The sequence below is a fragment of the Camelus ferus genome, chromosome 16 (genome assembly GCF_009834535.1).
Source record: "Camelus ferus isolate YT-003-E chromosome 16, BCGSAC_Cfer_1.0, whole genome shotgun sequence".
Lineage (NCBI taxonomy): Eukaryota > Metazoa > Chordata > Mammalia > Artiodactyla > Camelidae > Camelus > Camelus ferus.
The window spans coordinates 31,960,727-31,988,022 of NC_045711.1; the positions used below are offsets into that span (position 1 = coordinate 31,960,727).

The 27,296-nt window shown below is 43.5% G+C and overlaps 1 protein-coding gene across 3 annotated transcripts in view; it reads left to right on the forward strand.

Annotated features, from left to right (window-relative positions):
* Positions 1–27,296, forward strand: part of PITPNC1 (phosphatidylinositol transfer protein cytoplasmic 1) — a 217,164-nt gene that overhangs the window by 130,078 nt on the left and 59,790 nt on the right. For all 3 annotated transcript variants that reach the window (XM_032457045.1, XM_032457046.1, XM_032457044.1), the window contains exon 5: positions 8,922–8,993. In XM_032457045.1, coding sequence (XP_032312936.1) covers positions 8,922–8,993 — 72 coding nt within the window. The remainder of the gene's footprint in view (positions 1–8,921; positions 8,994–27,296) is intronic.

The window sequence follows — 27,296 nt, forward strand, 5'->3', positions numbered from 1 at the left end:
CTCTGATTCATCCTCATCTGTTTTATTTACATGCAGTTCCTTTTCTCCTTCTCTTTGCCTTAACAATTCTTCTTTTTTTTTTTTTTTTTTTCCCTCCACTTGCGTTCTTCTCTCTTTTCTGGACCTATCTTCCTTGCAATTTTTTCCCAACAACTCTGTCACTAATACCACCCACCTATCATGTATAAAGTCACATGTGACCCTCAGAACCCAGAACAGCTAAGGAGGCCCAGATATCTCCCCTTATTTCCTTTGCATCTTTCCCTGAAGGTTGACTGAGATTTTGAGTGGATGGGGACAACCAGACATACCCCTTCTTGAAATTATGTCTATTGAAGATCTTCTATGCACCTTCCAAAGAAAGGGCAAGTTTTCTGTCAAAATAGAAGGATAAAAATTTCCTGATGAAGAATAAAGAAAGTTGAAATGTACTTTAAAATCTAGGTGTCTACTGCCTACTACATACAGATTCATACCCACAGTCTCCTCTTTTACAAACAGCCCAGGCTCCAGCCCCAGGTTCCTAGAAGATAACAGTCCTAAACTCTAGACCTATTTTACTAGGTTCACTGGAACATTCCGCATGTGAGTCTCCTGTTACTGAAAGGTGGAAGCATTTGCAAATCCAGTTTTATTAATGATCCCATCTCAAGCTGAAATTCCCTATATGGCCTTGGAGTACATTTAATTTGATAATATAGAATATAGTAGCAGAGAATCGATGTCTTCAGGAGGGTTCCATTAGAGAGAAGGTCAAGTCTCTATAGAGTTTAATGTTCATTGATAGGAGGGAACACGTGTTGCTTGGAGTCAGAACAAGATGATCGGAGAGGAATGCATTGAATTCCAGATAAAAGCTCAAAGGAAATGATCTTTTAAAAGCCTATAAATACTTCATCTACCCCCAGGCAGCTTCTCAACTCTTCCATTTAATTTTCTTGACTCCAAGCCTCCTTGTAAAATGTTGTTCTCAGACATGGAAGCATTCTGGCTGGAAACCAGAAATAAAACACTGAGTTACTGAGCTCAATCAGTGGTTTTCAGACTTCTCTTCTTTTGGCCCAAGAGGTTCTATGGACATGCCTCACTGGACACCATATCCCTGCATAACATTTTATTTGAAGAAAGAACTCTGATGCCATTTAAAAAGTGGTTTGAACTACATCACCTCTCACTCATTCTTCCAGAAGTTTTATAATGGCATGTTTTTGAAGTTCATGACCTCCAGAGAACCTTAGACTTGTTTCCCTGGCCCATTCTCTACAGCCACCATCCCCGCTCTCCCTAGGCAGGTGTGGACAGTGCAGCCAGGGCTTCCATCACCACCCAGAAACTGACTGAAATTCTCAGTGTGCTTGCCCCTTTCTCTTTAAGACTTGCTTACGTTCAGTTTTCTTCTCATAAGTGTTTCTTATTGCCATAGCAACCCTAATCAATCACTGGACTAAAAATAGCCCTTTCATTTTTCCAAAGCATGTCTGTAGTGAATTGAAAATTCAGCTCTGCCGTGCATTTTGCATATGCTGCTTTCCTTTCCTGACACTGAACCTGGGTGTGCCTGTGTCTGGAAATTATTCTTGCAGGGACCCAGGTACTTCACTCATCTTTCCTGGCATTCTTCTTCCCTAGTGCAGATTACCCCATCCCTTCCAAGAGATACAAGTACACGTATTTAATGTTCAACAGAGAACCATCGCTTTTCTGCACATTCAGTTTTAGGTGCTCGAGATTTCACAGGTACCCGTTGATCACTTTGCAGTAAGAGGTTCATTCCAGTGGATGCCACTGTGTTTGGAAGGCAAATTAAAGATGCTCAGATACTGGGTACAAAGGAAGTTGGTCCTGGCAGGGAACAGATCATAGCAACATTAGTAAGACTCTTCTGGCTTGGGAGGATCTAAGCTAGAAAATCAAAGAGGAGATGACAGGAAGTATTCTACCTTCTTTCCCTGATTTCTCCATGAAACCTGTGCTATTTTTTAGGGGACTAGGGGTAAAATAAACCCTGGATGTAATAAAGTGAATATTTGTTATGATTCTCTTGGCCAAGCTGCTTCTCTAGTCAAAAAGAGAGAAAAAGATTTTTCATGAGAAAGAAGACTCCAGATTTTGAATGGGCCCAGGGGAGGAAAGAGGGTAGGGAGTGGCTGAAATGACTCACGGCGTCCCCCAGGCTCCGGGAGATGAGGGCATTTCATGGCCCCCCTCCCTGCTTTATCATGCTGCTCTGCAGTCACTGCCCCAACCCTTGGCCTGTAAGCAGGGTCATCTCATGGGACCCCTGGGCCTCCCAAATGCTGTTTTTTTGATGCTATTTCTTAACTTCTCTGAGCCTCGGTTTTTTTTAAAATAAGGCTGAGTGAACCAGCAGGCACAAAGCCTATAGATGTAGGAGAGAAGTAAGTTTGCAGAGATTCCAGTAGTACCCTTGTTTCCCTATGTGAAGTTGGCAAGGGGTCAAAGAAATCTGAGAAGAGGGGAGGGGAGAGGGCCCCTGTGCAGACAGAGAAGCTGCCAAGCCTTCAGGAAAAGGAGGACAGTAAGAGGAAGGACTTGGAAGCTGTGAAGACACGTCCTCAAAACACAGCAGGCCATGGGTCAGAGCAAGGCTGGAGGAACCCAAGCCTGCTCCGGGGCTTGGCCACTATCCATGTCACTGGCAGGACAAATCAGGTGTTCTCCTGTTACTGCTACTTGAGCAAACCCACCAGCTTCCAGGGGGTCCTTGCACATACATGACCCCTGCACACACACCAGCTCTATTTTCTCCCCATATAATCTGTGGAATTTCATGGGGACGGGAACAGTGGGGTGGGCCAACATTTCTCGAGTACCTGTTCAGCCAGACACTGCCTGGCCTTGGACATTTGTTATCTCACTTAATCCTTACCCTACAGCTAGCAGGTTGGTATTGTGTCCATTTTACAAATGAGAAAAACTGAAGCTCAGAGTGATTAAGGAATTTGCCCAAAGTCATACAGTTTGTGAGAAAAGAAACTGGAGTTTGAACTAAAGTCTATTTCACTCCAGAACCTCTGTTATTTCTACTGAACAACCATACTTGCTCCCTGCATCAGTCAGTGACAAGCTTCGTGACATCAGTTCCTAGCAAATATCACCCTGGGCAATCAGCAGGGGCCACTGACAAAGCAGGTGACATCACAGGTGGAAAGGCTAAGTTAGGAAGAGTGCAAATTCCCCATCCCGTTCCCCTAGATATGTTCACATCTCAAAGTGAGTGATATTTTACTCAAATGAGAGTCAAATGGCTGATCGGAAGGGAAGCAGTGGTCGGATTCTTGAGGTTGAGTGTTGAGTTGGTTTTCTATTTCTACATAGCAAATTTCCCACAAACTTAGTGACTTAAAACAACACAAATTTATTATCTCAGAGTTTCCACCGGAGCCCAAGTTAGCTGGTTCCTTGTTTCAGAGTCTCATGAAGCTAGAATCAAGCTCTCAGTCTCATCGGAAGTTCAGGGTCCTCTTCCAAGCTCACTGGTTGTTGACAGGAGTCAGTTCCTTGCGGTTGAAGGAATAAAGTCTGGTTTTCTAGTTGACTGGCCTCCAGGGATCACTCATAGCTCCTACAGATCCTTCCCAGGTTCTAGCCACATGGCCCTCTCAGGGCATGGCAACTTACTTCCTCAAAGCCAGCCTGCCTCTTCTAAACAGAAGTCTTAAGTAATGCAACAAAATCTGACCACCACCACCTTGTTGATCTAATCAGAAGAGCTACCATCCCATCATGTTCACAGGTCATGTCTACACTTAAGGGGAGGGATTATACAAGCTGTGTGTGCCGGGGCTGGGAACCTTGGAGATCATCTTAGGTTCTGTCTGCCATGGGTATTTTAGTCTCTCCTTCATGTTGCTATGGGCCAAATGGGACTTTAAATGTTCAGTGTTCCTCGAGAGCACAGGAGTCTTCTGAATCCCTCAGACATCTTACAGTTTTAGCCGCTGGGTGACACACCTGATGTCTCTCTTCTTGCATCATGTCCATTTGGTTGTGTCAGGAACCCCAACTTTTTTTCTATTCCTACACTTCTGACAGTTCCCTCAGTAATATGGAATCCCCCTCACCCAAGGAAATGTGTCAGAATCTTTAGGGGGTAGCGTATATTTTGAGAAAGTCCAGGGTTGGGAGGTGGAGTGCTCCCTTCCCCACCCCCTGGATATTTGAGAATGAGTAGGTAGATGGTATCTTCCCAGCTAGAGCAAAGCCCTTTGTCACAGAAAGCAGATGTGAACAAACTGAAACCAAAGAGGATGGTTTTATGCCTGAAAAGCTGGGGTGACAGTGACTTATGCCATTCCTAATGGCAGCCAGGTGTAGGGGAGGGGTCCTCCTGTTAGAGTCATATTGGAGCTTCTCATCTGGTTGGTGAGCCAGAGGCACAGCTCATTGTGATGGTGGAAAGGGAGATAAGCACTGTGACCAAGGTACAGACAGAGTACTAACCTGCACACACAGGATAATCATTCTAAAGTGGTATTTGAGATGGTCTATGGGTCAGATTTAGGAAGGAAATGTCAGGCTGAGGGAACTGTGGGCAAAAAAACACAGCAGCCAGAAGTGTTCCAGGGAATAGGAAGTGATCTTCTGTGACTGGCCCATGGGACGAATCCAGGACAAAGCCAGAAAGACGATTAGGATACAGAAGACTCCAGGTCTTCTCCTTAAAGAGAGAAGCTGAGTCAGCAGGACTTGGGAGTTTGTTGGATGTGATGGATGAGTGTAGTAGGTTGAATAATGTCCCCCTCAAAATGCATGTCCATTGGAACCTCAGACGTGACCTTATTTGGAAATAGGGTCTTTGCAGGTGTATTAGTTAAGGACCTTGAGATGAGAGATGAAATCACACTAGATTTCAGTTGGGCCTAAATTCCATAACTGGTGTCTTATAAGAAAAGAAGAGGACACAGGGACACACACACAGAGGGAAGAAGGTGATGGGGAGACAGAGGCAGAGATTGGAGTTACGTAGCCACAAACCAAAGAACCCCTGGGACCACCAGAAGCTGTAAGAGGCAAGGAAGGATTCTTCTCTAGAGCTTTGGAGGGAGCATGACATTGCCAACGCCTTGACTTTGGATGTATGGCCTCTAGGACTCTGAGAGGATGAAGTTCTGTTGTTTTAAGCCACCACATTTGTGGTAATTTGTTACGACAGCCCTGGGAAATATTCGAATTCAGTAGGGACCTTCCAAGTTTGGTGTGCCTGAGGACCCGTGTTGGGGAAGGCCAGTGGTCAGCCGAACAAGAGAGAAGAGCAGCTGGGGTTACAGATGTCAACTTGGGAGGATTCATTAAAAAAAATAGTCATGGAAAAGTCAGGAGCCAATGAGGTCACCTGGAGTCAGAAAACAGGGTGGAGGGCAGCACCTAAGGGACCACCTTCATCTAAGGGTGGAGGAGGGAAGAGAAGGCTGAGCAGGAACTGCTGTTCGGGAAGGAGGCATTGCTTAGTCATACAGAACAGTGTAGAGAGTCCTACAGGGTTAGCGATGGAGAAGTGATGCTGGTTTGAAAATTCTTGGATAATCACTCATTTCCATACCATATTGCACTGGTTGTGAGAAGAGGTAGGAGGTGAGAAAGTAGAGCCAGCCAGCATTGACTATTCTTTTAATAGAGTTTGGTTCTGAAGAGGAGGAGAAATGGGATTGGCCGTAGATCGAGGAAGAAACGTAACTGAGGGAACTTGATGCTTATTTGTTTTTTAAGAACGTGACACTTTTCACTGTATTTTAGGCTGTAGGAAGGAAGCAGGGAGAAAATGCAGATAATCAATGAAACAAGTTTCCTGAGAGGAGACTTACAAGTATTTTTGCCTTGCACCTACCCTGTGCCAAACACTGTGCCTGGTTTACCTGAATGACCTCACTGAGCTTCTCAACGTGCCTACAGAGTAGAGAAGGACTGTCCCCATTCTGTAAATGGGGACACTAGGGCTGGGGATGGTAGAATAATTTGCCCAAGTCAACACATCTCAGATCTGCTGACTCCTGTGTCTCAGTTCTGATCATTATGTTATTTGGGGGGGGGATAAAGAAGGCAGCATCCTTCTCTGATTCACAAAGAATGAGAAGCAGCATAAAGGAATAAGGAGAAAATTTGCAGAGGAGGAGAGAGAAGTTGTAGGTGTTTCCGTCACGTGGTCTGTGTCCCTGTTAAACTATGAATCGAAATAATCAACTGAGAGGGAGGAAGAGTGAAGCCAAGCACGGGGTCTTGAGAAGGAGAGGGCTTTAAGATAACCTCAGTGGTGAGATACAGTAGAGAGCCGGCCAGGGAGAAAGAAAAAACACCTTGCTTAACAGTTCAGACTCTACTAGGATTAGTGGGCTGGACTTTTAGGGAAGCTAAGCTGCTTGGTGTAAACAGAAGTTTAGCTCAAGGTGGACATCTAGCCAGAAAGATTTTAGTGACAGCGCTAAAAATGCCAGAGTCACAGATACTTCTGATTTTAACATGAGACGACGCACACTCCAAGGCTCTGAGAACCAGCCATCGATATCCCAGAGGGATTATCAGTCCCAAACCAGTGCTGAAGGAGACTGCTGACCAGCCTGGGACTGGCCTGTCTGACCCAGGTCCTCTGCCTTGCCGAAACCAGATGCACTTCCAGCCCCTGGGACGGTTGCCTTTCTGACATGAAAATAACCTAAGTCATTGACTCAAAAATAACAACATCTGCTAATTTGCATAAGAGTTTTGCATTTCATATTTGGGTTTAATACCCAAATGCTAAAATTCATTCGTTTGACCTTAGTGAAGTGGTTTAGAGGTTCAACCGATAAAAACTCCCTTCGGGGTTCCACTCCGATGCACCCAGACCCAGCTCCCCACCCTGGACGGCTCTGTTCTCTCACCACCTGGTACTGTGCACACGCTGGATTGAGCCTCATGAATTATGGGTTAAAAAGGACAAATCAGTTCACCTGAAAGCTTGTTATTTTTATAAAAGGCTCTCTGCAGGTGCACGTCCTCAAGTTCACGTGCCAATCGAGAGCCCCGCGGTGGGGCTCTGAGCTGCTCCAGTTCCTCTGGGGTCCCAGTTCCCGATGAGCAGCCCCCTCCTTGGAACTCCCTGGGTCTTGGTGTGAGGGCAGCAGTTGTGCAGCGAGAGGTTTGAGAGAAGACAGCAAAGAAGGTGTTAATGAATAATCGCAGCGCTTCATTCTCCATAAAGGCAATTACTGGGATTGATTGTTTCCATGTTTCCTTAGTCACGGTTCAGCTTGCTTCTTTCCCTCGGATTAAGACAGATGAATGCTGGATGCACACAGGCATGTGATGTCAGGAGAATTATCAGTGGCACGTCAAAGCCTCTGCCTTCTTGGACAGATGCCACCGGGGTCTCAGCTGGGCTGAAAGGGGATCGTGGTCACTGTAGGGTGACCACACAGGGTGAGGGTGTATATTGTGGACTTTGGGATTTTAGATAATGCAGTGTGTCTCTTTCCTTCCCATGCATGGTGAAGTGAGGTTATTTTCCAATACAGGCCTGCATCTGCATCCCCGGAGGGCTTGTTAAACACAGCTGCTTGGGCCCTATCCCCAGAGTTTCTGACTCAGTGGGTCTGGGGTTGGCCCCAAGAATTTGCCTTTCTGAGAAGTTGCAGGATGCTGCTGCTGCAGATTTGGCGATCCCACCCTGAGAACCAGTGGCGGAGTGATCAAGGGCACGAACATGGGGCCAGGCCACCAGGCTTTCAGTCCCAGCGCTACTATTTACTAGCTGGGTGATCATGGCCACTTACTTCGTGCCTCCTTTCCTCATCTTGAAAGCAGGGATGATGATAATAGTTCCTATTTCATAGGATGCTTACAAAAAAGTAAATGAATTAGAACTTGGAAACACTTCAACCAGTGCCAGGTATAGACTATGCACTCTGTGGATTTTTGGATAAATAAATAAAGAAGCCAACCTCTTGGGACTGTGAGTATATCAGCCCGAGCCTCGTTCCTCAAACACCTGCAGCCCCCAGTGGAGTTTCTGAGTCTTTTTAGCCCTTAGTCTTCAATCCCATCTCTGGTGGTCAAGGAAATTAGTGCCCAACTCAGTGCCAGGAGGAGGGAGGCTACATCAACATCCTTCAAAATCCTCTCCTCAAGCTACCCTAACCCTGAAAGTCTGCTTAATATGCAGAAGGGACTCAGCGAGCCTGGGACGTCAGGGCGGTGTGCACTGGGGGTTTTTCTCCCCCCGCCCCACGCCAGCAAAAAGAAAGGCTGCCTTTTATGTCAAGTTCAGCTGCAGCGTCATACTGATTTGCTGCCGTTTGTTAAATGTTTGCTCTTTGCCCAGTACTGATACATTTTACACATGTGATTTTATGTAACCCTCTCAATGTCACTATTAGGTAATAATTATCCCTGTTTTAATGCTACTGGGATTCAGACAAGTTACATGACTTGTCCAAAGTCACATAGCTATCAAGTGATAAATTGAGAACTAAAAGCCACGTCTGTCTGGCTTTGATTATTTATAATCTAAAGTTCTACTCTACCACCTGCCTAGCTTTATTTAAATATTTATATAATGGTTCAGGCTGGTCCCCAGGTATCCAGCAGCGGCAGCCTCTCCCCAAAGGGAAACATCCAGAACTGGAATTGTGTCTGTTTCAGGGGGTTGCTTTTCTAAAGCCTGTGGTCAGACTCACAGAACATTTTCCTTTTGGAAAGGCGACTTGCCTTATTGGACAGTTGTTCTCCCTGGCCTGACTCCTGGATGTAACTGTGCTGCCAAAGGTGGCTTTCCTTGAATTTGGATACGGACCTAGTATCTTAACATTTCTGGTCATGGACAATGCTCGCAACCAAATGGTCAGGAGAGCATCCAGAGGCTAAATTGAAGATGTGAAGAGAGGAAAAAAATGGTATGCTGACAAAACTTCCCTTTTTCTCCATAGTGTTCCTTTCTGCCGAAATTCTCCATTCATATAGAAACCAAGTATGAGGACAACAAAGGAAGCAACGACAGCGTGAGTAGCCCCCCCTCCACCCCCAGTCCATACCGTGGACTCTGAGAGTCTCGGTGCTTTTCACAGCTCCTTGTGTGGCCAGAGCCAGCAGCGCCGTCTGGGCCTGGGACCTCAGAGCAGTTCCGGCTTTTCTTCTCATTTTTATGTACTTCTCACGGGCCCCATCTCTGTCACCTGGAGTGATGGTCACTGGGGGTCGAGCAGGATGATGGGGAACTTGGAGCTCCAGATTCTGGTTTCTGATCATTGGGTTGAACACACATCTTCTCAGTGACTGAACACAAGACGTACGTGTGCATACTGTGCATATTTTCTGGGCTGTGCCTCTGTTCACATATATACATGTGCACACAAATCCCACCTTAAAAATCAGTGCACCCCTCCTGCGAAGAGTTCACCTCGTGAGGCATTCTGACTCTTACTAAATTTCAGCCAAGTACTTCGTTTATTAGTGTTGCTTCATTTCCACTTCTGACCTGGCTTTTACCCCAGCCTCTTTCTTTCGGAGCAATACATTTCTAAATTCCCTTCCCTCTGGGAGTAGATGACTTGACCTACAAGAACCTCACCCTGACATTCGGCTGTGGGTTCTGTCAGGACCCACTGAGGGAAGAGCCTGGATCTAGAAGCTGCAAGGCTTTATCTGTTAATTTCTGCTTCGTGCACATGTTTTGCATTTGCGGAGAATGATGAGGAGTGAGGCTGTGTCAAAGCGGGTAAGAGAGAGTTTCCCGACAAGGTGACCCCTTTGGTGCCTTCACTGAGCTAGTGGAATGCAAAACAGGATGCAGGAGGCTGGGAGGTACCTAAGTGCCAGGGAGGAGCCTCGAAGAGCTCACAACTTGGAAACCTTCTTTCATGGGAAAAGAGGCAGTGAGAAGAACTTAGAAACTCTCTAGAAGGAACAGCTTTGGCCAGGCCTACTCTGTGTTTCTTCGTGTTGACATCTTCTAGAAACATCTTCTAGAAAGTTCCTGCCCGTGGCAGGAACAGATTCTTCTAGAAGGTACAGATGCATTTGTGTGGGGCTCAGGTTGTCCCATACAAGGTGGAGCCTGCTTGGACAGAGCTTGAGTGCTTCTGAAGATGTGTCACTCGAGAACCACATTTCACACTAGCGTGGTGGGGGAGGTCCGTTCATTCAGTATTCAGCAAGGGCACATCAAGCACCTTGTATTCAGATGTCACAGCGTGAGCTGCATGCATGGTGTTAAAATGCAGGCCATTTCTCAAACTTTAGGTACCCATGGCTCAACTGGTGGTAAAGCAACCTATTAAATGACTGAAAACACGAGCGTGTTAATGGGCGTCCCTTCCTTCAGTGTGAGGAGTCGTTGCTGGTCAGCCCTTGGGATGGGAGGAGCTTGAGAAGTGGATTCAGTAATGACCCATCTGCTTACGGGGACTGACGTAGCTTCTGCCTGGCCACTTCAGCTTCTTGAACTAAGTTAGGGAACCTGGAGTTTATTGGGGTCGGCAAACTACTTTTTTTGTTTGTAAGTGAAGTTATTTCGGAACACAGTTGCATTCACCTGTCTGTGGTTATCTAAGCTGCTCTCATGTTACACCAGCAGAGTCGAGTACTTGCATCAGAGCTCATAAGACCCACAAAGCCTACAATATTTACTACTTAGCCCTTTACAAAGAAGAAAAGTTTGCTAACCCCTGGTTAGAGAGACTCAAATCAGAACAGCACCCACCAGATCTCCAGATTTGACCATGTGACAGATCTGTCCCAGCTGAATGTCTCTTCCAGTCTTCCTGGAACTTTCTGGAGGAGAGAAGCATGGATCTGGCAGGGTACTCTTCCCCAAGTTCAGGATCCCCAATGGTTAGCGACCCCTGGTGGTTGGTGACCTCAATGGAAATGTTTAGTACCATCTCGTCAGCAACCTGAAATCAGAGGTGCTTTGCTGGCCAACTTCATCAAAGCCTCATTGTCGAAAATAGTGTTGCACAGCCCAACTTGAACACTTATAAAGTAATGACTTTTTTCTAACTGGAAAATTAACACATGGTTATTAAAACCTGTAGAATACAAAAATAAAAAAAAAAAGGAGAAGAAGAAAAGAAAAACCAGTAGCAATCCTCTACTTCAGAGATGACTGCTGTTAACATTTTGGTTCATCCTGCAAAGTATTGATGAATTTACTTTTTAACCAATTTCCCTAAAATTGAACGTAAAACATTCTGTTTTTAACATGAAGTACCCATCCCAGTAATTTTTGATGGCTGCACTGCATTCCCTACTTAAAGGTGCTTCTTTAAACAATTGCCAGTCACTGGATGTTGAAGTGGACTTGACCATTTTGATGTAGCTGTGGACCATCAGGAAAAGATCGGACATGCCTGAATTGCTTTTCCATGGAGAATCTAAAAATATTGTAGGGGGGTGGATTAAAACCTCTTTTAGTTTTTCTGGACAAATTCCCTTGCTTTCTCTTTTTCTCTATGGCTCTATCCTCTGTCCTCATGAAGAGGTAAAACTGCTCTAGTTGTAGAGGTGTGGGATGGATGTGCGGCCTCACCATGATCTTTATAATAGGACCAGCATAATCTTCTGGTTTATAATCTGCCCAGTTCTAATCTTAAATTTTAAAAAATCACATGGTTATCATTTACTGTCTTCTATCCCCTTTTGGCAGGTGCTAAGGTCTTTGCACTACTCTCCTAGAAATCTAAAATACCAGGTTAGCCACCCGAAATTCAGGATTCATGCTTAGAGCCAGCATTGTCTACCCATGCCAAAGGCCAGGTCTCTCTGAGACTTAGGCCGGTCTGCCAGAGAAACACTAAACCCCAGGGCACTTGTGAGCAGTCCTTGTCAACACAATTTGCTTCCTCTGGGAGAAATGCCAACTGTTGTACTCTACATTGCCTCCTCCTCAACTCGCTGACTCTGAGACTGCCCGTGGGGTCAGCTCTTTATCTCTCTGTCATGGCACCCAACTTGCCCAAGTCCAAGTACACTGAAGAGGTCCTAAATGTTCTTGCCTGGCCTCTGCCTGGCTCGGATCCATGGATTCCCCGGGTCTTCCTCCTGAGGCTCCTAGACCCGACAGGCCAAGCAGCTTGATTAGACGTCTTCTTTGCCAATTTGCCTTCCTCTAATTTCCATATTCAGCAGCAGCTGTTGGTCACCCAACTGGTTCAAACTTGGTCCCTAGAGGCAGAAAAGGAAGACTTCATTGGTGTTCATTTAGCTTGTTAATGTTTCAAAATCAGAACATGAGAAATGTATATTTATGTAATAATACTTATTTTATTAAAAGATGGCTTTGTCCAGGGGTGCAGAACTGGAGCTTTAGGCAGATGGCGTGTGCTGGCATGCTCGTTTGCTGTCTGGGAATGAGTGTGGAGTTTTGGTGGGAGGCAGAATTGCTAAAGAAAGCAGTGCAGTGGCGATGTCTCTCTTGTCTCTCTACTTTGCCAAATTATTTAATAAACTCAGGCCATTTCTTTGTATTTTCTGGGTGTATAGTTTTATCATTCAGCTACCATCCTTCACACTGCTATCTGCACCCTGTTTCCTTCGCTCCCTGCCAAAAATTTAATGAAATGGATGATGATAAGAAGCAATAATTAAATTGAAAGACGCTAGTGATAATCATATTGATTACTGATTGAATGAGGTACATGTCGTTATCCTGTTACCAATTACCATATAAGTAATCTTTTTCTATGACCCAATATCTAGCATAAAAAAATAAAAATTAGTGGTGGGATACCTAGAGTTAAATACCTTCTCCTCCTTGTTGAGAGAAAACTAGTATATTTATGCTTGTGAAAACCTGTAAATTGTGATTACATGAACCAGGATACAATGGGGAAGTTGTCTTAAATTGAGGCGCATTATTTTAAGCACATACCGATGAGAATTATTTAGGCCTTAATTAGTGCTGGGGAGGGCGGCGCCATGCCAAAGTAAAGCTCTGTTGTCTGTCCAAGGCCATAAATCTAGACCTGGGAGAGTCTGTGCTTATCGTTCAAGTGACGGCTGCTGCCAGGTTACTGTCGTTCACCGCAGTTAATGGGGGGCAGCTTTGCCTTTACTTCCTCCTCCAGCAAAGCAGGTACCACTTAAAGCAGTGGTTCTCAGCCTTGGCTGCATGTTGGACTCTCCCGACAAGCTTTGACAGTGTCTCCTGCCTGGGTTCCACCCCCTGGGATTCTGATTTAATTGGTCCTGGCTGCAGACTGGTCTAGAGCAGTGGTTCCTACCCTGTCCCTCCAGGAACACAGAATTCTCCAGTTGGAAGCGTGTGGACGCTTAGAGTCTACCTTCCAGTTAAACCTGATAAGCTGTCTTTGGAGGGCAGAGGATATGCCATCCACACTCCATTTGAAGACCTAGACCAATGGTTCTCAATCATGGCTGCATATTAAAGTCACCTGGGGACCTTTAGCCTCACTGATGCCATCGTCCCACCGCCCCCTGGACTCTGATTTCATTTGTCTGGGATGGGGGGTCCAGGCACTGAGATTTGTAGAGCTCCCCCAGGGCAATCTGAAAGACATCAAGGGCTGACAACTATAGATTTAAAGGAAATATTAAGTGCTATTTAAAACCAACAGTGAACATTTATGAAATCAGGTTCTCCAGATTTCTTCACTTCTTTATACCCCTGGAAACAGAACAGTTTACAAAAAGCATGTTTATGACCACCCCCATCCCCCTACACACACAGTAAAGGGGCCTGGGGGCACCATACTTGTTCTCGTTAGCCGTTATTCCAGCAAAGGAACTTCTCTGATCAGACGAAAAGAATGTCCGGTTTATTTCCCGGGAGGGTGAAGCACTGTCCTTCACAGAGCTCTCCTTGGAGCTTACCTAGAAGTATTTGGAATTTATTTAGTTCCTAGTTTAACTATGTTGTAATGAAAAAATCCCAAAGCTGTTCTTTGTGAAATGAAAAGAGCTGTATTGAAGTCTCAGCTGTATGACTTAAGCATTGGAGTCTTGGTTTCTTTATCAAGAAAATAGAGTAAATAATGCTTGCATCACAGTGTGGAGGATCATATAGGTTCGTTTACCTGGAAGCACTTCATAAACTGTAAAGTGCGGTACAAATACTAGGTATTGCTTTGGTTATGGTCCTACCTTGGGATTAACTGCATTACTGATGGTTTTCTAATGAGACTCTGCTTTTGTTTGAATTGTCAATAAACCATGTCTTGTCGACAAATTTTGAGTGCCTACTGTGTGTCAGGCATTATAAGAGGTGATGAGAATACAGCAGTACGACAGACAAGGCGTCCACACTACTCATGGACTGGGGGGAATGCACAGAAAAAGGACGTTAGTGGGAAAACTGGTGAAATCTGAATCAAGTCTGTAGTTTTGAAAAACGTGTCATGGTTATATAAGATACTAACATTTAGAGGAGGCTGGGTAAAGGGCGTACGAGCACCCTCTGTACTATCTTTGCAACCTTAGTATAAATTTAAGATGATTCCAAACTAAAAAGCTTATTAAAAGCCCCATAAATATCATGCCTCTCCTTTGTTTAAAATCCTGGCATAACCTCCCATTGTACTAAAATCCAGCTTCTTTCCCATGGTCCCTGCGGTCTTCCGTGAGCTGGCCTCTGCTACTTTCTCCATCTCATTTCCCACCAGTCTGCTCTCATTCCTGTTGCTCTGGCGACTGGCTTTCTGGCAGTTCCTGGATGATGCCAGGCTGTGTCAGGGGCTGGGGCCTTCTTGCCCCCGTATTAGTGCACTGGGGCCGCCGTAACAAAATACCACAGACTGAGTGGCTCAAACAACAGAATGCTGTTTTCTCACAGTTCTGAAGGCTGGAAGCCCAAGATCAAGGTGTCGGCAGGCTTGGTTTCTTCCAAGACCTCTCTCCTTGGCCTGCGTGGGGCCAGTTCTTTGCTGCGTCCTCACGCGGTCCTCACAGGGTCTCTCCTCTGTGCGTGCACATCCCTAGTTTTGCGTCTCCAGGTTTCCTCTTCTTTTAAGGACACCAGTCAGATTGGACTCTGGCCCACCCTAATGGCCTCCTTTTACTTAACCTCCTCTCTGAAGGCCTTATCTTCAAACCCAGTTACATTCTGAACTCCAACATATGAATTTTGGGGGGAACACAACTCAGCTGACAACAGCCCCCTTACCTGGACAACCCTTCAGATGGTTGGCTGCTTCCAGCCTCAGGTCTCACACGGACTCGTCCCCTCTTTGAAGAGGAATTTCCTGACCACATGGCTTCTAGCTGAGCTCCCCCTCGATCCTATTTATTGCCTTCTTAGCACCATGGATGGATGTAGGGTAAAGTAATTTATTTACACATTTTAAAATGTACTAAAATTAATTTGTAAAGCAGGGGTGCCAGTGAGAACTGTAGAATCCATATTTACAAGTCTCTCAAGCTGATTATCCTTCCTTAAATGGCTTCTAATTGAGGATTATAGAAAGAAAAAAGCATTTGCTTTATTTTTAGACATGACGTCTAATGTCTTCAACTTGGATGGTTCTGTTTTTAACCTTAGATTATTATAACCCGCCACCTACAAAATCTGCAATTTTCTCTAATAGGTCGTCAGTACATGCTCAAAAGAAGTTTGCACAAAACTCCCCCATTTGCAGTTTTGAAGGATTATTATCCATGTTGGTCTGTGAAGTAGAAAGTCGACGTCCTTACTCAGTCTGTGTCTAATAATATCATTTTGAGGACAATGGAAAACAGATCATCTTTGACTCCTTAAGATGTTGCCTTTGCTATTTGTGGTACAGTTGAGGATCTGAGAGCTGGATGTTAAAAAAAAAAGGGCAAAAGGAGCATCTAGCCAACACGAAGACTAGCTTTCTAATTGAGAAGAGTCACGATGCAGATTATCTGTCCCTTCAGGGAAGCTAAAGCCTATTGCTAGTGATCATTATTATTAAAAGATGTCACTTAAAGCAGCAGAACTGGGCCTGGTTCACTGGTGCTGTGGTAAATCTAGAAAAGGCCTGACTATGCTGACCTGTGAGTACTGAGGGTTAGGAAGACAGTTAACCAAACTGGTCAAAAGCAGAATAATCAAAGGGACAAGGCTGCGTCGTGGTTAGGAAACCAGAGGGCAGACACAGAAAAGCAATACCAAGTATGAAGGTCTAGGTGACCATTTTATAGCTGCCGTAGTAATAACTGATTCAAGCAGGAGTCATCAATGAACGCTAAAAACACTGAGAGAAACTGTATTGAGGAAAAGGAATTCACACTGCCTCAAAGTATCACCTCAGAGAGTATGTATTCATTACAAACAGTGGAGAAATCTGGTCAACACCATCAAGTAAGCAAATTTTACATCACCAGTAATAGGACAAAATGACATACCACGCCTCCCATTGTGACATACTGTGGTCACAACATCTCCTATGGATTATCCTTGCCAAAAATGTTTAACCTGAATCCAATCGGGAAGAAACAATCAGGCAAATCCAAATTGAGGGACACTCCACAGAAAAACTAGCCAAAACTCTTCAAAAAAGAATATGTCATCAAAGACCAAAAACCTGGAGGACTATCCTAGACTAAAGGAGGCTAAAGTAATTTGACAACTGAATTTAATGCCTAATCCTTGATTAGGTTCTGGATTAAGGGAAGGGATGGGCTTGTGCAGGGCACAGAAAAGATATTATGGGACAACTGGGGAAATTTGAATATGGACCATATATTAAATAATAGTGTGGTATAGTATTGAGCCCATATTAAATTTCTTGCCTATAATCATTATATTGTAGATATGTAGGAGAATGTCTTTGTTCTTAGGAGATACATGCTGACTTATTTAGGAACAGAATATCATGCAACATACTCTTACTCTCATATAGTTCAAACCCCCCCCCCAAAATTTTTATCTGTGGTTTTTTTTCTTCTTAAAAAAAGTCTTATAAACATTGAGGAACTATTCACATGTTGCAAGGAGATGTCAAATAATAACTTACTCAATGTTACACAATGAGTGTTGTTTTTCTTTTTCTTTTTTTTTTTTTTTTTTGGTAGTTACAAAGCAGACACTTTCAGTCCTCTCTCTTTTTAGTGATATCCTGATTTCATTAATGAAACAGCAAAATAATTAGCCTAATCATAAATATTATCAGCATCAACGTTGATTCTGTACAACCAAAAAATGTTTATGAAGAGATTTTTTTGAGTTGCAGAAACCCTAGGTTGTCTCTGAGTAATTTCACGCTCTGGGTTGTGTTCTGGAGTTTTGAAAAGGCAGATGGAGACGATTCAGACCAGGCCTCTAAGTGTACAACCCTCCTAAGGGGTAGAGCCCTGGATATGTACTTCCCTGGATGTTTGCATACTATGCTATTTGCACATCTCCAACCATGGCACCTCTTATGCTGTATAATTGCTCATTCAACTGTCTAACTCATTCAAAGCTCTATGAGGGCAGACACCATCATTAATACCAACACAAATTTTAAGGCACCTAGAAACAATCTAACTTTTTCAAAAATTGTTTCCAAATTTTATTAAGATATAATTGACATACAGCACTATATACTTTTCGGCGGGGGAGGGGGGCTTTATTTTTTTTAATGGAGGTACTAGGGATTGAACCCAGGACCTTGCACTTGCTAGTCACATGCTTTACCACTGAGTTACACTGTCCCCACCAATCTAATTTTTACAGACAAAATTATTATTGAAAGGCATCACCAAGACCTAAATACATGATAAATATGTTTTCATGGTTAGGAAGACTAAATATAATAAGGAAGTAAATTATTTCACAAATTAATCTCCAAATTCAGTGTAATTCCAATCAAAACCCTGACAGGATTGTCATAAAATTGATTGTAAAAATTCAAATGGATAATAAAATAAAATGTCCAACAAATTTTGAACAAAGACCAAGGAAGAAGACTCATCATACCAGACAGCATAACTGTATTAAGTGTGGTATTGGCACAGATAGAAATGGACTGAAGTTGATAATGGGAGCTTGATACATGGTAGTTAAGGCATCTTAAATCAGTTGGGGGGAAAGATAAATTTCTCAGAAAATGGCATTAGGTCAGTTGACATTTCATATGGAAAAAGTAAAATATTAGATCCCTACCTCACTCCATATTAAAAAAGAGAAATGAACTCCAAAAGGAGTTTACAAGCCTAAGTGTGGAAAACCATTAAAATCATTTAAGAATATATTGCTTATGGATACATTTACATATTGTACAAAATATAACATTTGTAAAAATACAGACCAGCTTCACAAGTTTATGATAGCTGTCAGCCTGGAGTAGAAGGGGAAAGGATTTCAACTTTAAATGTGAAACTTTCTTAAAAAAAATAGAGGGGGGAGAATTGGAATCAAATATGGTGAAACATTTGCATATGTTCATTTTGAGTGGTGACTTGTGGCAGTTTGTTACGTGATTCTTGGTATTCTTCTGAATGTTGGCCTTTTGAGGTTCGGGAAAAAATATTCATCTAACTCTTCTGTTCCATGAGACTCAAACCTCTTCTATTTTCTGTGATCCATCCTCAGTTCCTGTCACTTTACAGTTGATTCCCAAATGTTTGGCTTTTCCCCCTCTCATAAGAGACCTAATTACTGTGGGAAAACAGTATGCTTCACTAAAAAAAAAAAACAAAGGCACAGCTTTTCTGTTTATTTACCTAGAGCTTTGTGTTTATATTTGTTGAGCCCAGTTGTTGGTACCTCAGTGATGGATTGCTTACAACAGATGGTGACCAACAACCTTTGGGTCTTGGAGCCATTTGGATGAGGACACTTTAGGAACCTGCCAAAAACTAGCGGCTGGCCAGGCCCATTTAGCAGGATGGTGTGCTAGATTCAGAGAGCCCACTCGCCTTGGACCAAGCAGAGTCTAAAGCAGAGCCCTGGAGCTCAGTGGTAATGAGACTTCATTGTTCTGAATTCCCCAGCAGTGGAAAGGGGAAAATGGTGTCCACTTCAGAGAATGATTGGAAGGACTCAGCGAGATGATGCGTGTCAAATATCCCATAACAGTGGTTCTTTTCTCCTCTTTAACTTGAGTTATGCTTCATGGAAACGACTTCAGAGTTAGACTCTTACAACTACAAAATCTACAAGTGGAGAAATTAACTGGGGGAGTTCTTTTGGAGGGAAGGTGCTAAGTTCTCACATTTCCAAAGCCTGCAGCCCCTGCTCCTTTTCCACCATCCTGGATGGGGCATCCTCAGACATAAGTTGGGAAGTCCCATGTTTATGGAAGCTTTTGAGTTCACTTTTCCAAGATGGAGGACGGAGTGGTCACTGGCTGGAGTCTTGGACCCTCTGCCTCGGGGCCTCCTGAGTGGAAGTTCTAGTTTCAGAACCAATCCTTCCTTGGTTGTCACTCACCTGGAGGGGATCCTGACTGGTACTTCTTGACTCCAAGAGGTGACAGCCACCTGTCCTGTTGCTCCACGGTACTCATCAACCAGATAGAGGCAGAATGGTAAAGGGATGAAGGCAGCAAGCACTGGAGTCAGACCAGTTGGGTTTGATTCCTGAGTCAGTCACTTAGTAGCTGGTTAAGGCATGTTATTCATCTCTTTAATAATATTTCCTACTCATCGGGTACCTGTGAAGATTAAATGTGTTCATCATGAAAAGCACTCAGAACAGTCATGCTCAACGTGTTACTGTTATTGGTGCTTCCATATTTCACCAAGCCTAAGGTGGCCATAAAAACGAAACGTGTGCTCAAGTCGATGGCAGCATTTTTCTTTTCTGGTGGCGTAACTGGTAGTGTCTTAGATTCAGTGCATTCAGCCTGAGACCTTCTCCTACGCAGGATGTTGAGATGTCTGAATAGTGAATTTCAGCCCTGAAGAGTGTCTGCATATAAAGTGCAGACACCGTACTGGATTCTACCAAAGAAAAATCATTGAATAAATAAGCTGTTTAGTCATTCAGGCCTCGAAGGTTGTTTGTTAACTTTTTCTAGGGCACTGATCCGCTTCCTCGGGATGCAAAGGACTTGCAGAGCCCTGAAAACAGAGCACTTGCATCTTCTCACTCATGGGTTCAGAGCCATCATCTTTATAAGATGGATTTCTCTCCAAAATCCCTGGAAGTCACCTATCGGATAAACACCTTCAAGGACAAAGTCTCCGCTAGTATTTTAGTCTTTTTAAAAAACTGGGGCAAGGGGATGATGGTAGCAGCTGACCTTATGGAAAAGAAGTTAATGATTTCCAGTGGATGTGGTTTCAAAGCAGTTTTTTTTTTCCTTTTGATGCGCTGAAAGCGTTGCTTCCATCTGCTCCTCTGCTTGCACACAGGCTCTGCATTGTAACCAAGCAGCGTGTCAGCTGTTGCCCACCAAATTCTGTGCTTGATCTTTTGAGGCTGATAGTAATTCTGTCGGAACAATACTAAGCTGTTAAATCATATTTAAATCACATTTCCCCACTAATACCTATTGAAGGCCTGTTTATAGTCCATCAGGCTTTACAGCCATTTAGTACATAAACTTAGTAAATAAAAACTTCATGGAGCTGCATCTGAAAATCTATCATCTTGTTTCCAGCCCTTTAAGGAGACAGTCATAAATACTTTTGGAAGATGCAGACGATTATGTGGAGTAATTTTAATTTTCTTTGGCTACACCAATCAGATCATTAATAAATAGATGTTGAAAAGCATCAACTAACTGCCATCGTGGAGTAGGTACTCAGCAGTGAAACCAAATAATTGGCTTTTTGGCTGAAATGTTTTATTATCACTCTTATCTAGGTTCAGAGGGAATCTGAAATCTGTCATGAGTTTGAGTTTGTTATTAACTCAACTTCACCTTGGTTGGCATGTCAAAACCAGAGTGAAATATTGAAGTGAAATATGAAACATATTAAGGAAGGGCCTCAGGAATGAAGGACAGTGGAAAGATTGATTTTTTCCCCAGTAACTTAATTTTGATCTATGGGTGAAACCTTGTTTTCAGCACCCAGCTAAATTTGCTTAGAACCATCTGGGTCTCTTGAAATAGATAATATTAAACCAGATACACCAGTTGCACACATGGTATGCCTTTGTTTTGTAACAGTTAGGAGTAGAAAACAGTATTACTTGAAAAAAAACTAGTCATGTGATACCCAGGGCGACTTAATAGTCTGCTTGGGCTAAGAGTTCATATATACCTGCATTGCTTCCTCTTTCTAAGATTTCTGATTTTAGTTGAAAAATCTTACTGCTGGGAAAAAATTCTCTCTTATACGATTAAGGATACGAGATTAATTAGTGACTCTCTCCAGGCACAGATTTTTGAGAGTTTTGTTTTTTGCCAGATTTGTTCTCTAGCTGCCCTGAAGTCTGTGCCTTCTAGTACCTACTTTGTAAGTTTGCACCATGGGGTGCTGAGGAACAGAATGCACAACGGGTAAAAATTATCATCACTCACTTGTGCAAATAGGAATGTCTAACGTAAAGGACATTTCCAGCTCTGCATGCTTTATCTTATACCACACCAGTGACCCTACAGATAACAGGTGTTTAGTTACATTGGACAAAGTCAAGAAGTGGTTCTTGGGTTAAAACATTCAGGGACTTTGACATGTTTCTCCTGCTGTGAAGTTTGCGGGTAATGTACTTGAAGAGTCCTACAATGTCTCAAGGGCAGACAGCACCAGCCTTGAGAGATGCAGGAGCTGGAGCTGATTTCAGCAGACCTAGATTTACCCGTGTTGTTCCCAGTCATTATTCTAAACTGACAAGGATGTAAAGTCGTCTGGTTTGAAGGCTGTTCCTTTGGGTGTTCCGTATTCCCTAGAGGCGTAGTAAATGCTTATGTTTTAAAAATTCTTCCCTCTGGATTTTCCTTACCCACTTGGGTCAGTTTTTTAAATGATAACGAATGTTCTGAATTAAATAACTGATAAAAGCCACATGTCACAGTGCTTACAGGTAATAGAGGTTTAGTAAATGTTAACTATCTTCCTTGATCCTTTTGTTGAAACTTCCCAGTGGGAAAACTGAGAAGTCCATTGTTTTGCCTTGAAAAGAGAGGATGATCGCAGTAGAGCATTAATTTATTGTACAAGAAACATTTGTTGCACATCTATTTTGTACCAGGAGTTGTCGGTTTGGGGAGGCAAGTAGTGTCATTGCAGCATGATATGATAGGTTCGACCGAGAACACAGGGTGGGGGGTGAAACTGGAAAAAAGGCAGGATTGTTTTTCAGTGAGCAAACAGGAGACTTGCAGTAGATCAGATGAGAGAGAATGCAGCCCAAAATTTAAAGCAGTGACAGAAGAAACAGAAGTGGGTTAATTAGGAAGAGGAAGAAACGTTGGTGTCTAAATGGATTTGGGAGTGGGTTGGGACGACGGGCTCAGGGGTCTGCGATGATTTGAATTTTTATCATGGGTCAGTGGTAACGTCCCCAACTAAGACAAGGAATGTTTTTAAGTGGTTTAGGAGAGGTTGATGAGTGCAGTTTTGGTCCCACTGAGTTTGAAGTGCTCATGGAAAATTTAGTGAAAATAACTGGTAAGAAATTGGACATAGAAATCCAAAGCTGAGCCCCAGAGATCCAGACTTGGAACTCATACAGCAAAGGCAGTTTGAAGCCGTAGGAAAAGAGGCTGACACAAAAGATATGTGAGGGATAAAGAGAAAAGACGGGTAAAGGTGGAACCTGTGGGAATATCGACATTTAGGGGGAAGCAAATGGAAGAGCATCCCATAAAGGTGGATGAGAAAGCGCTCCTGGAGAGGCAGGAGGAGAATCGGGATGCGAGGGGGTCACCACAGCCCAGGAAAGAAAGCCAAGAAAGAAAGTGTCACCAATGAGAATAGCAATGGAATTCAGGAACACAGAATTTAAAAGGTCCTGTGAGGCTGAGCAATAAGGAGATAATTGGTGACCTTTATGAAAACTAGTGAAATGGTGGGGGCAGAACCCAGCTTGCAGTGTAGCAAAGAGGAAGTCTGAGATGGTTGGCTCTGAAAATAAGGAAAGATACTGAATCAGAACGGGACTTAGGGTTGAGGGAAGAAGCCTGTGGAAGACTTCCCATCTTGGTGGAAAACAATTCATGTCCAGGTGTCTCTCTTCTGTCCCAAACACTTAGCAATAACAGATAAAATACAAAAAGAGAAAGCCAAAATGATATGGCTAGACTTGTGGATCAGAAACAGGACAGAAACTCAGGAGGGATGGGCGTGCACGGAGGGGCTGGACTGTGAGTCTGGGGGCAGACTAAGCAGGTGTTTGTGGGTCCCGTGAGGCAGTGGGACTAAAAGTGCTTCATGCAAAACAAGACACCAGAAGCCAGGTTCAGTGTCTGAAGAGGCTGAAAGCATCTCCACTGATAAAAGGAGGCTATGACTGCTGCCTGGGCCATGCCTTAAAGTGCTGGTTTCGCTCTTGGAAGGCAATTGTAAAACCTGACTGATGAGAGGGGTGGGGGATGGGTTAGAGATGGAGAGAGACGAGAGCACCAACCAAAAAAAAAGCAGCAGCTGCTGCCCACTTAAAAAGATCCCCTCAAACCAATTGTTAAGAAAGATAGGCAGTATGATTAAGTCAAAGCCCAAATGGAATGCAAGTGGAAATAATTTTATAGATGGATCTCATTAGAATAGTACGTTTGTGCTGCTCAAAGGGGAAAATAAGGAAATAATGTCCATTATAAAAGAATGAGAAATAAAGAAACAAAAACAAAAAGAAATAAGAACTGAGGATTTGAAAAAGAAGCAATTAGAAATTTGGGGACCTAGTTGCTCAAATCAGAGACTCCACAGATGAGATAAACTCTAGACATAACTAAAGAGATCATTAGTGAGCTGGAAGATAATACTGAGGTATTACCCAGTTTACAGCACAGAAATATAAAAAAAATTTTTAAATAAATAGCTAAAAGGGGAGGCAAGATTGAGAGGTGCCATATGGCTATCTCACAGGAGCAGAAAATAGGAGGAAAGAGCAGAAAAGCAATTTGAAATGATCAAAGCCGAGAATTTTCTAGAGTTGAAGGCAGACATGAATCCTCAGATCAAAAATATACTTTGAATAATAATGGTAGCAGATAACACTTACTGAGCATTTTATGTTCCAGGCACGACTCTATGTACTTTCATGTATTAATTCATTAATCCTCTAATATCCCTGAGATAAGAGCATGTTACATGTGAGTTAACTGGAAGAGAGAGAATGTGTATAACTTGCCCACAGTCACACAGCTAGGTGGTGGCATTTGCTCCCAAGCAGTCTGGCCATCCTCTAAGACCTCTCTAAATACTAAGGTGACACGCAGAAATAAAGACACACCTCGTTGCATTGAAAGGAAACCGCAGAGTATCAAAATCTTTTGAAAAGCTCTTAAAAGCTACTTCAAAGGAAAAATCGCTTAAAAATGGACAGCAGTAACCTTGACTGCAGATGTCTGATTAGCAATAGATGCAAGAAGTTAATGAAGGAATATGTTTAAAAAGTGAGCCCAGGAAAAGGCACGGGATACAAAAAACAAACAGGGGCCCACTGATTGATAAAATTTTGTAAATTAACTCTTGACTGAAATACCAAGAGGAAGGAGCCAGCAGGTGAGTGAGAGTCTGGAAGTAGAAGAGGCTGTTCCCAGAAGTCAGAGGGCACAAGGTCTTCGTGAGCCCCTGAGATAGAAGGAGAGTGCAGAGGGCAGGGCAGGTAAGGATGTGTCTACAGGGAGGGGAAAGAGGGGCAGAAAGCCACTGGCCTCACGCCTGATGGCCTCTAGTTTCCAGTAATGTGAGAAGAAAGGTCATCTACTGAAAGGGAAGGAGACAGGAAAAAGGGCTTAAGGAGAACGATGAAGGTCCAAGATAACCTGTGTGGGAAATGGCTAAGGGAACCAGCTCTAGAAGAGGAAGAGGATTACTTGAAAAGTTTGGCAGTCTGGTGATTTGGGAAATCTTGAATGAGTTTGTGCCACCAGCCAAAGTATCTGTGTCATTTTCCCTGCTGTGCTTTGCAGCGGAGCAGAGGAAAGGGCTGACTTGATGCAGATTTGCTTTCAGGGTGGGTTCGGCGGGGTATGGAAAAGTTGGATGAGAAAGTGAAGGTCATTGTGAGCGTTGAGTCCTGTGGAGGCTCTCAGGGATCAGAATGCTCAGCCAGGTCAAGGAGAAGGGGTCCTGGGAGTGAGAGTGAGAGGACCAAGTCTGAGGTTGGAAAAAAAGTAACTTGCATTTTCAGATTTCAGAAGTGGACTCATTCTAGGAGGTTCAAGACTGGGTGGGGCTTGAGGAAGCTGGAGGAAGTGGGGACGAGGCAGAATGGAGGTTAGGGTCATTGAAGGAGACGTAGAAAAGGAATTAGGAGGCTAGGTATGTGGCATTGCCTGGGTTGTCCATATGGACACCGAGATCACAAAGACGTGGACGTGAGTTGGGGTAAAGCAGAACCTGGGACGTGGTCCATGGTGTTCTGTCGAGTGAGGGGTCAGGGTGTCTGGATCAGTGGTCTGTAAATAACGCTGTTCAGCGTGATTGTGTGGCTAGAAAGCATGAGCCTGGAAGGAGGAGGGACCTGAAAAGTGCTGATCATTCTACAAGGGACCACTCACCTCTAGGAATTTTAATATGCTTTTGCATTTTCTCCCAAGAAGTCTTTATAAAAATCACTTTCACAAAATGGATTGACTCATGATTCTGAATATGCTGCCTCTTCAATACTGAGCTCTGTATTCTGAGGGAGTCCATCACTGCTGCTTCCCGCCTGTGCCCCATGGGGCAGTGGTGTTTGCTGCGTGGCAGGCCCTGGGCCACCTCTTAACCAGAGCCAGTGAGTTCATTTGGCCAATCTGAGCAGTAATCACAAAATTCAATAGTCCTCTCACACCTCTTCCCCAGGCTCCCAAGTCCGGAATCAAAGCTACTTGCTGACTTGGGTGGTGATGGTAGGGCCCCATCTAATGGCCCTTCTGCAAAGTACAGGTGGAGCAAGCAAGCTCTCCGACGCCTCCGCACTGCTCAGCCAAAGGACGGCAAAGAGAGTAGAGGGTGAACCCGCAGACCCCAACTAGGAAGTGACTTCTTCAAGAGTGGGGAGTCACAGCGATATTAGTGTAGTAACAGTAGTCATAATAACAGTAGTGATGATAGTGCTGTGGATGATGGCTGGTAATGATGAAGACACCAATACGGATATGTGCAGGAACATTTACTGAACATGAGCCCAGCATCCTGCTAAGCTGCCTATAGCCATGATCTTATTAAATCTTCACAACTATAATTGTCACCATTTTACAGCTGAGAATTTAGGATTAACGAGAGCAAGTGGTCCGCCCACCATCAGAACTAGCAAGTGTCAGACCTGGGACTTGATTCTGGGTTAGTTTAGCCTCAGAGCACAAGCTTGCATACAACGAATATGCTATATTTGGTCTAAAAATAGAATTATAAGACTGTATGTGGAATCTGCTGCCTGAATTGGGGTTTGGGTTTTTTTTTTTTAATTTTGTTTTTTATTGAAATGTAGTTTATTTACAATGTTAGTTTCAGGTGTACAGCAAAGCAATTCAGTTATACCTATACATATATATATATATAAATACACATAAATTTTCAGATTCTAGTCTGAGTTTTTAAAACATGGTTGAAGGTTTACATTTTTATATGTCCAAAACAATTTTTTTTCTCCTTCCAAGTTTTTCAGGGCAGAAAATATTCCTGAAAGGAATTGTAGTGGTAATGATACCCTTTGTCATCTTGGTTGTTTTTTTTTTTTTTTAAACTCTGTTAGTAGGAATTTTCTCAGAAGTTTAGTGCCTTATAAGGCATGTTTATCAACTAGAATAGTCAGGGAAATTGCTTTCCCACCATGTCTTCAGTTTTTGTATATCTTCAAATACGGGTAGTAGGACAGAACTGGGTCATCTTGAGTCTGGTTCCAATCAGATACCTGGAGATTAGAAGGTGAGGATGTTAAACTCTTAGCAGGATGCTGGTGGCACATGCAGAAGGGGATGAAAATGATCAGATTCTGAGAAAAAGAAGATCTAGGTGGGAACACCACGATAGGAAAGAGAGACTGGCCCCAGAGACAAAGGCAAGGGAAATTATTTATAAATAAAATGGGGCCAGTGATAAACCTAAGGGCTCCTTGAAGGAGCAAAGTTGAACCGAGAACTCTATTCCTAGAGCCCAATGTCTGAAAAATTTATTTCTCCTACCTTTTAGTCCCCACGTGCCTTTCTCAGCTGAGATCAAGTGCCAAAGGACATCTCAAAATACCCACAGCCAAAACTACTCAGCATATCTCACCACATGGAGAGAAAGAAAGCTCTGCAAAAGTCTTTGTCCTGAACTGTTTATGGATTTTCCATAGTCTGCGAGACCTTGGACGT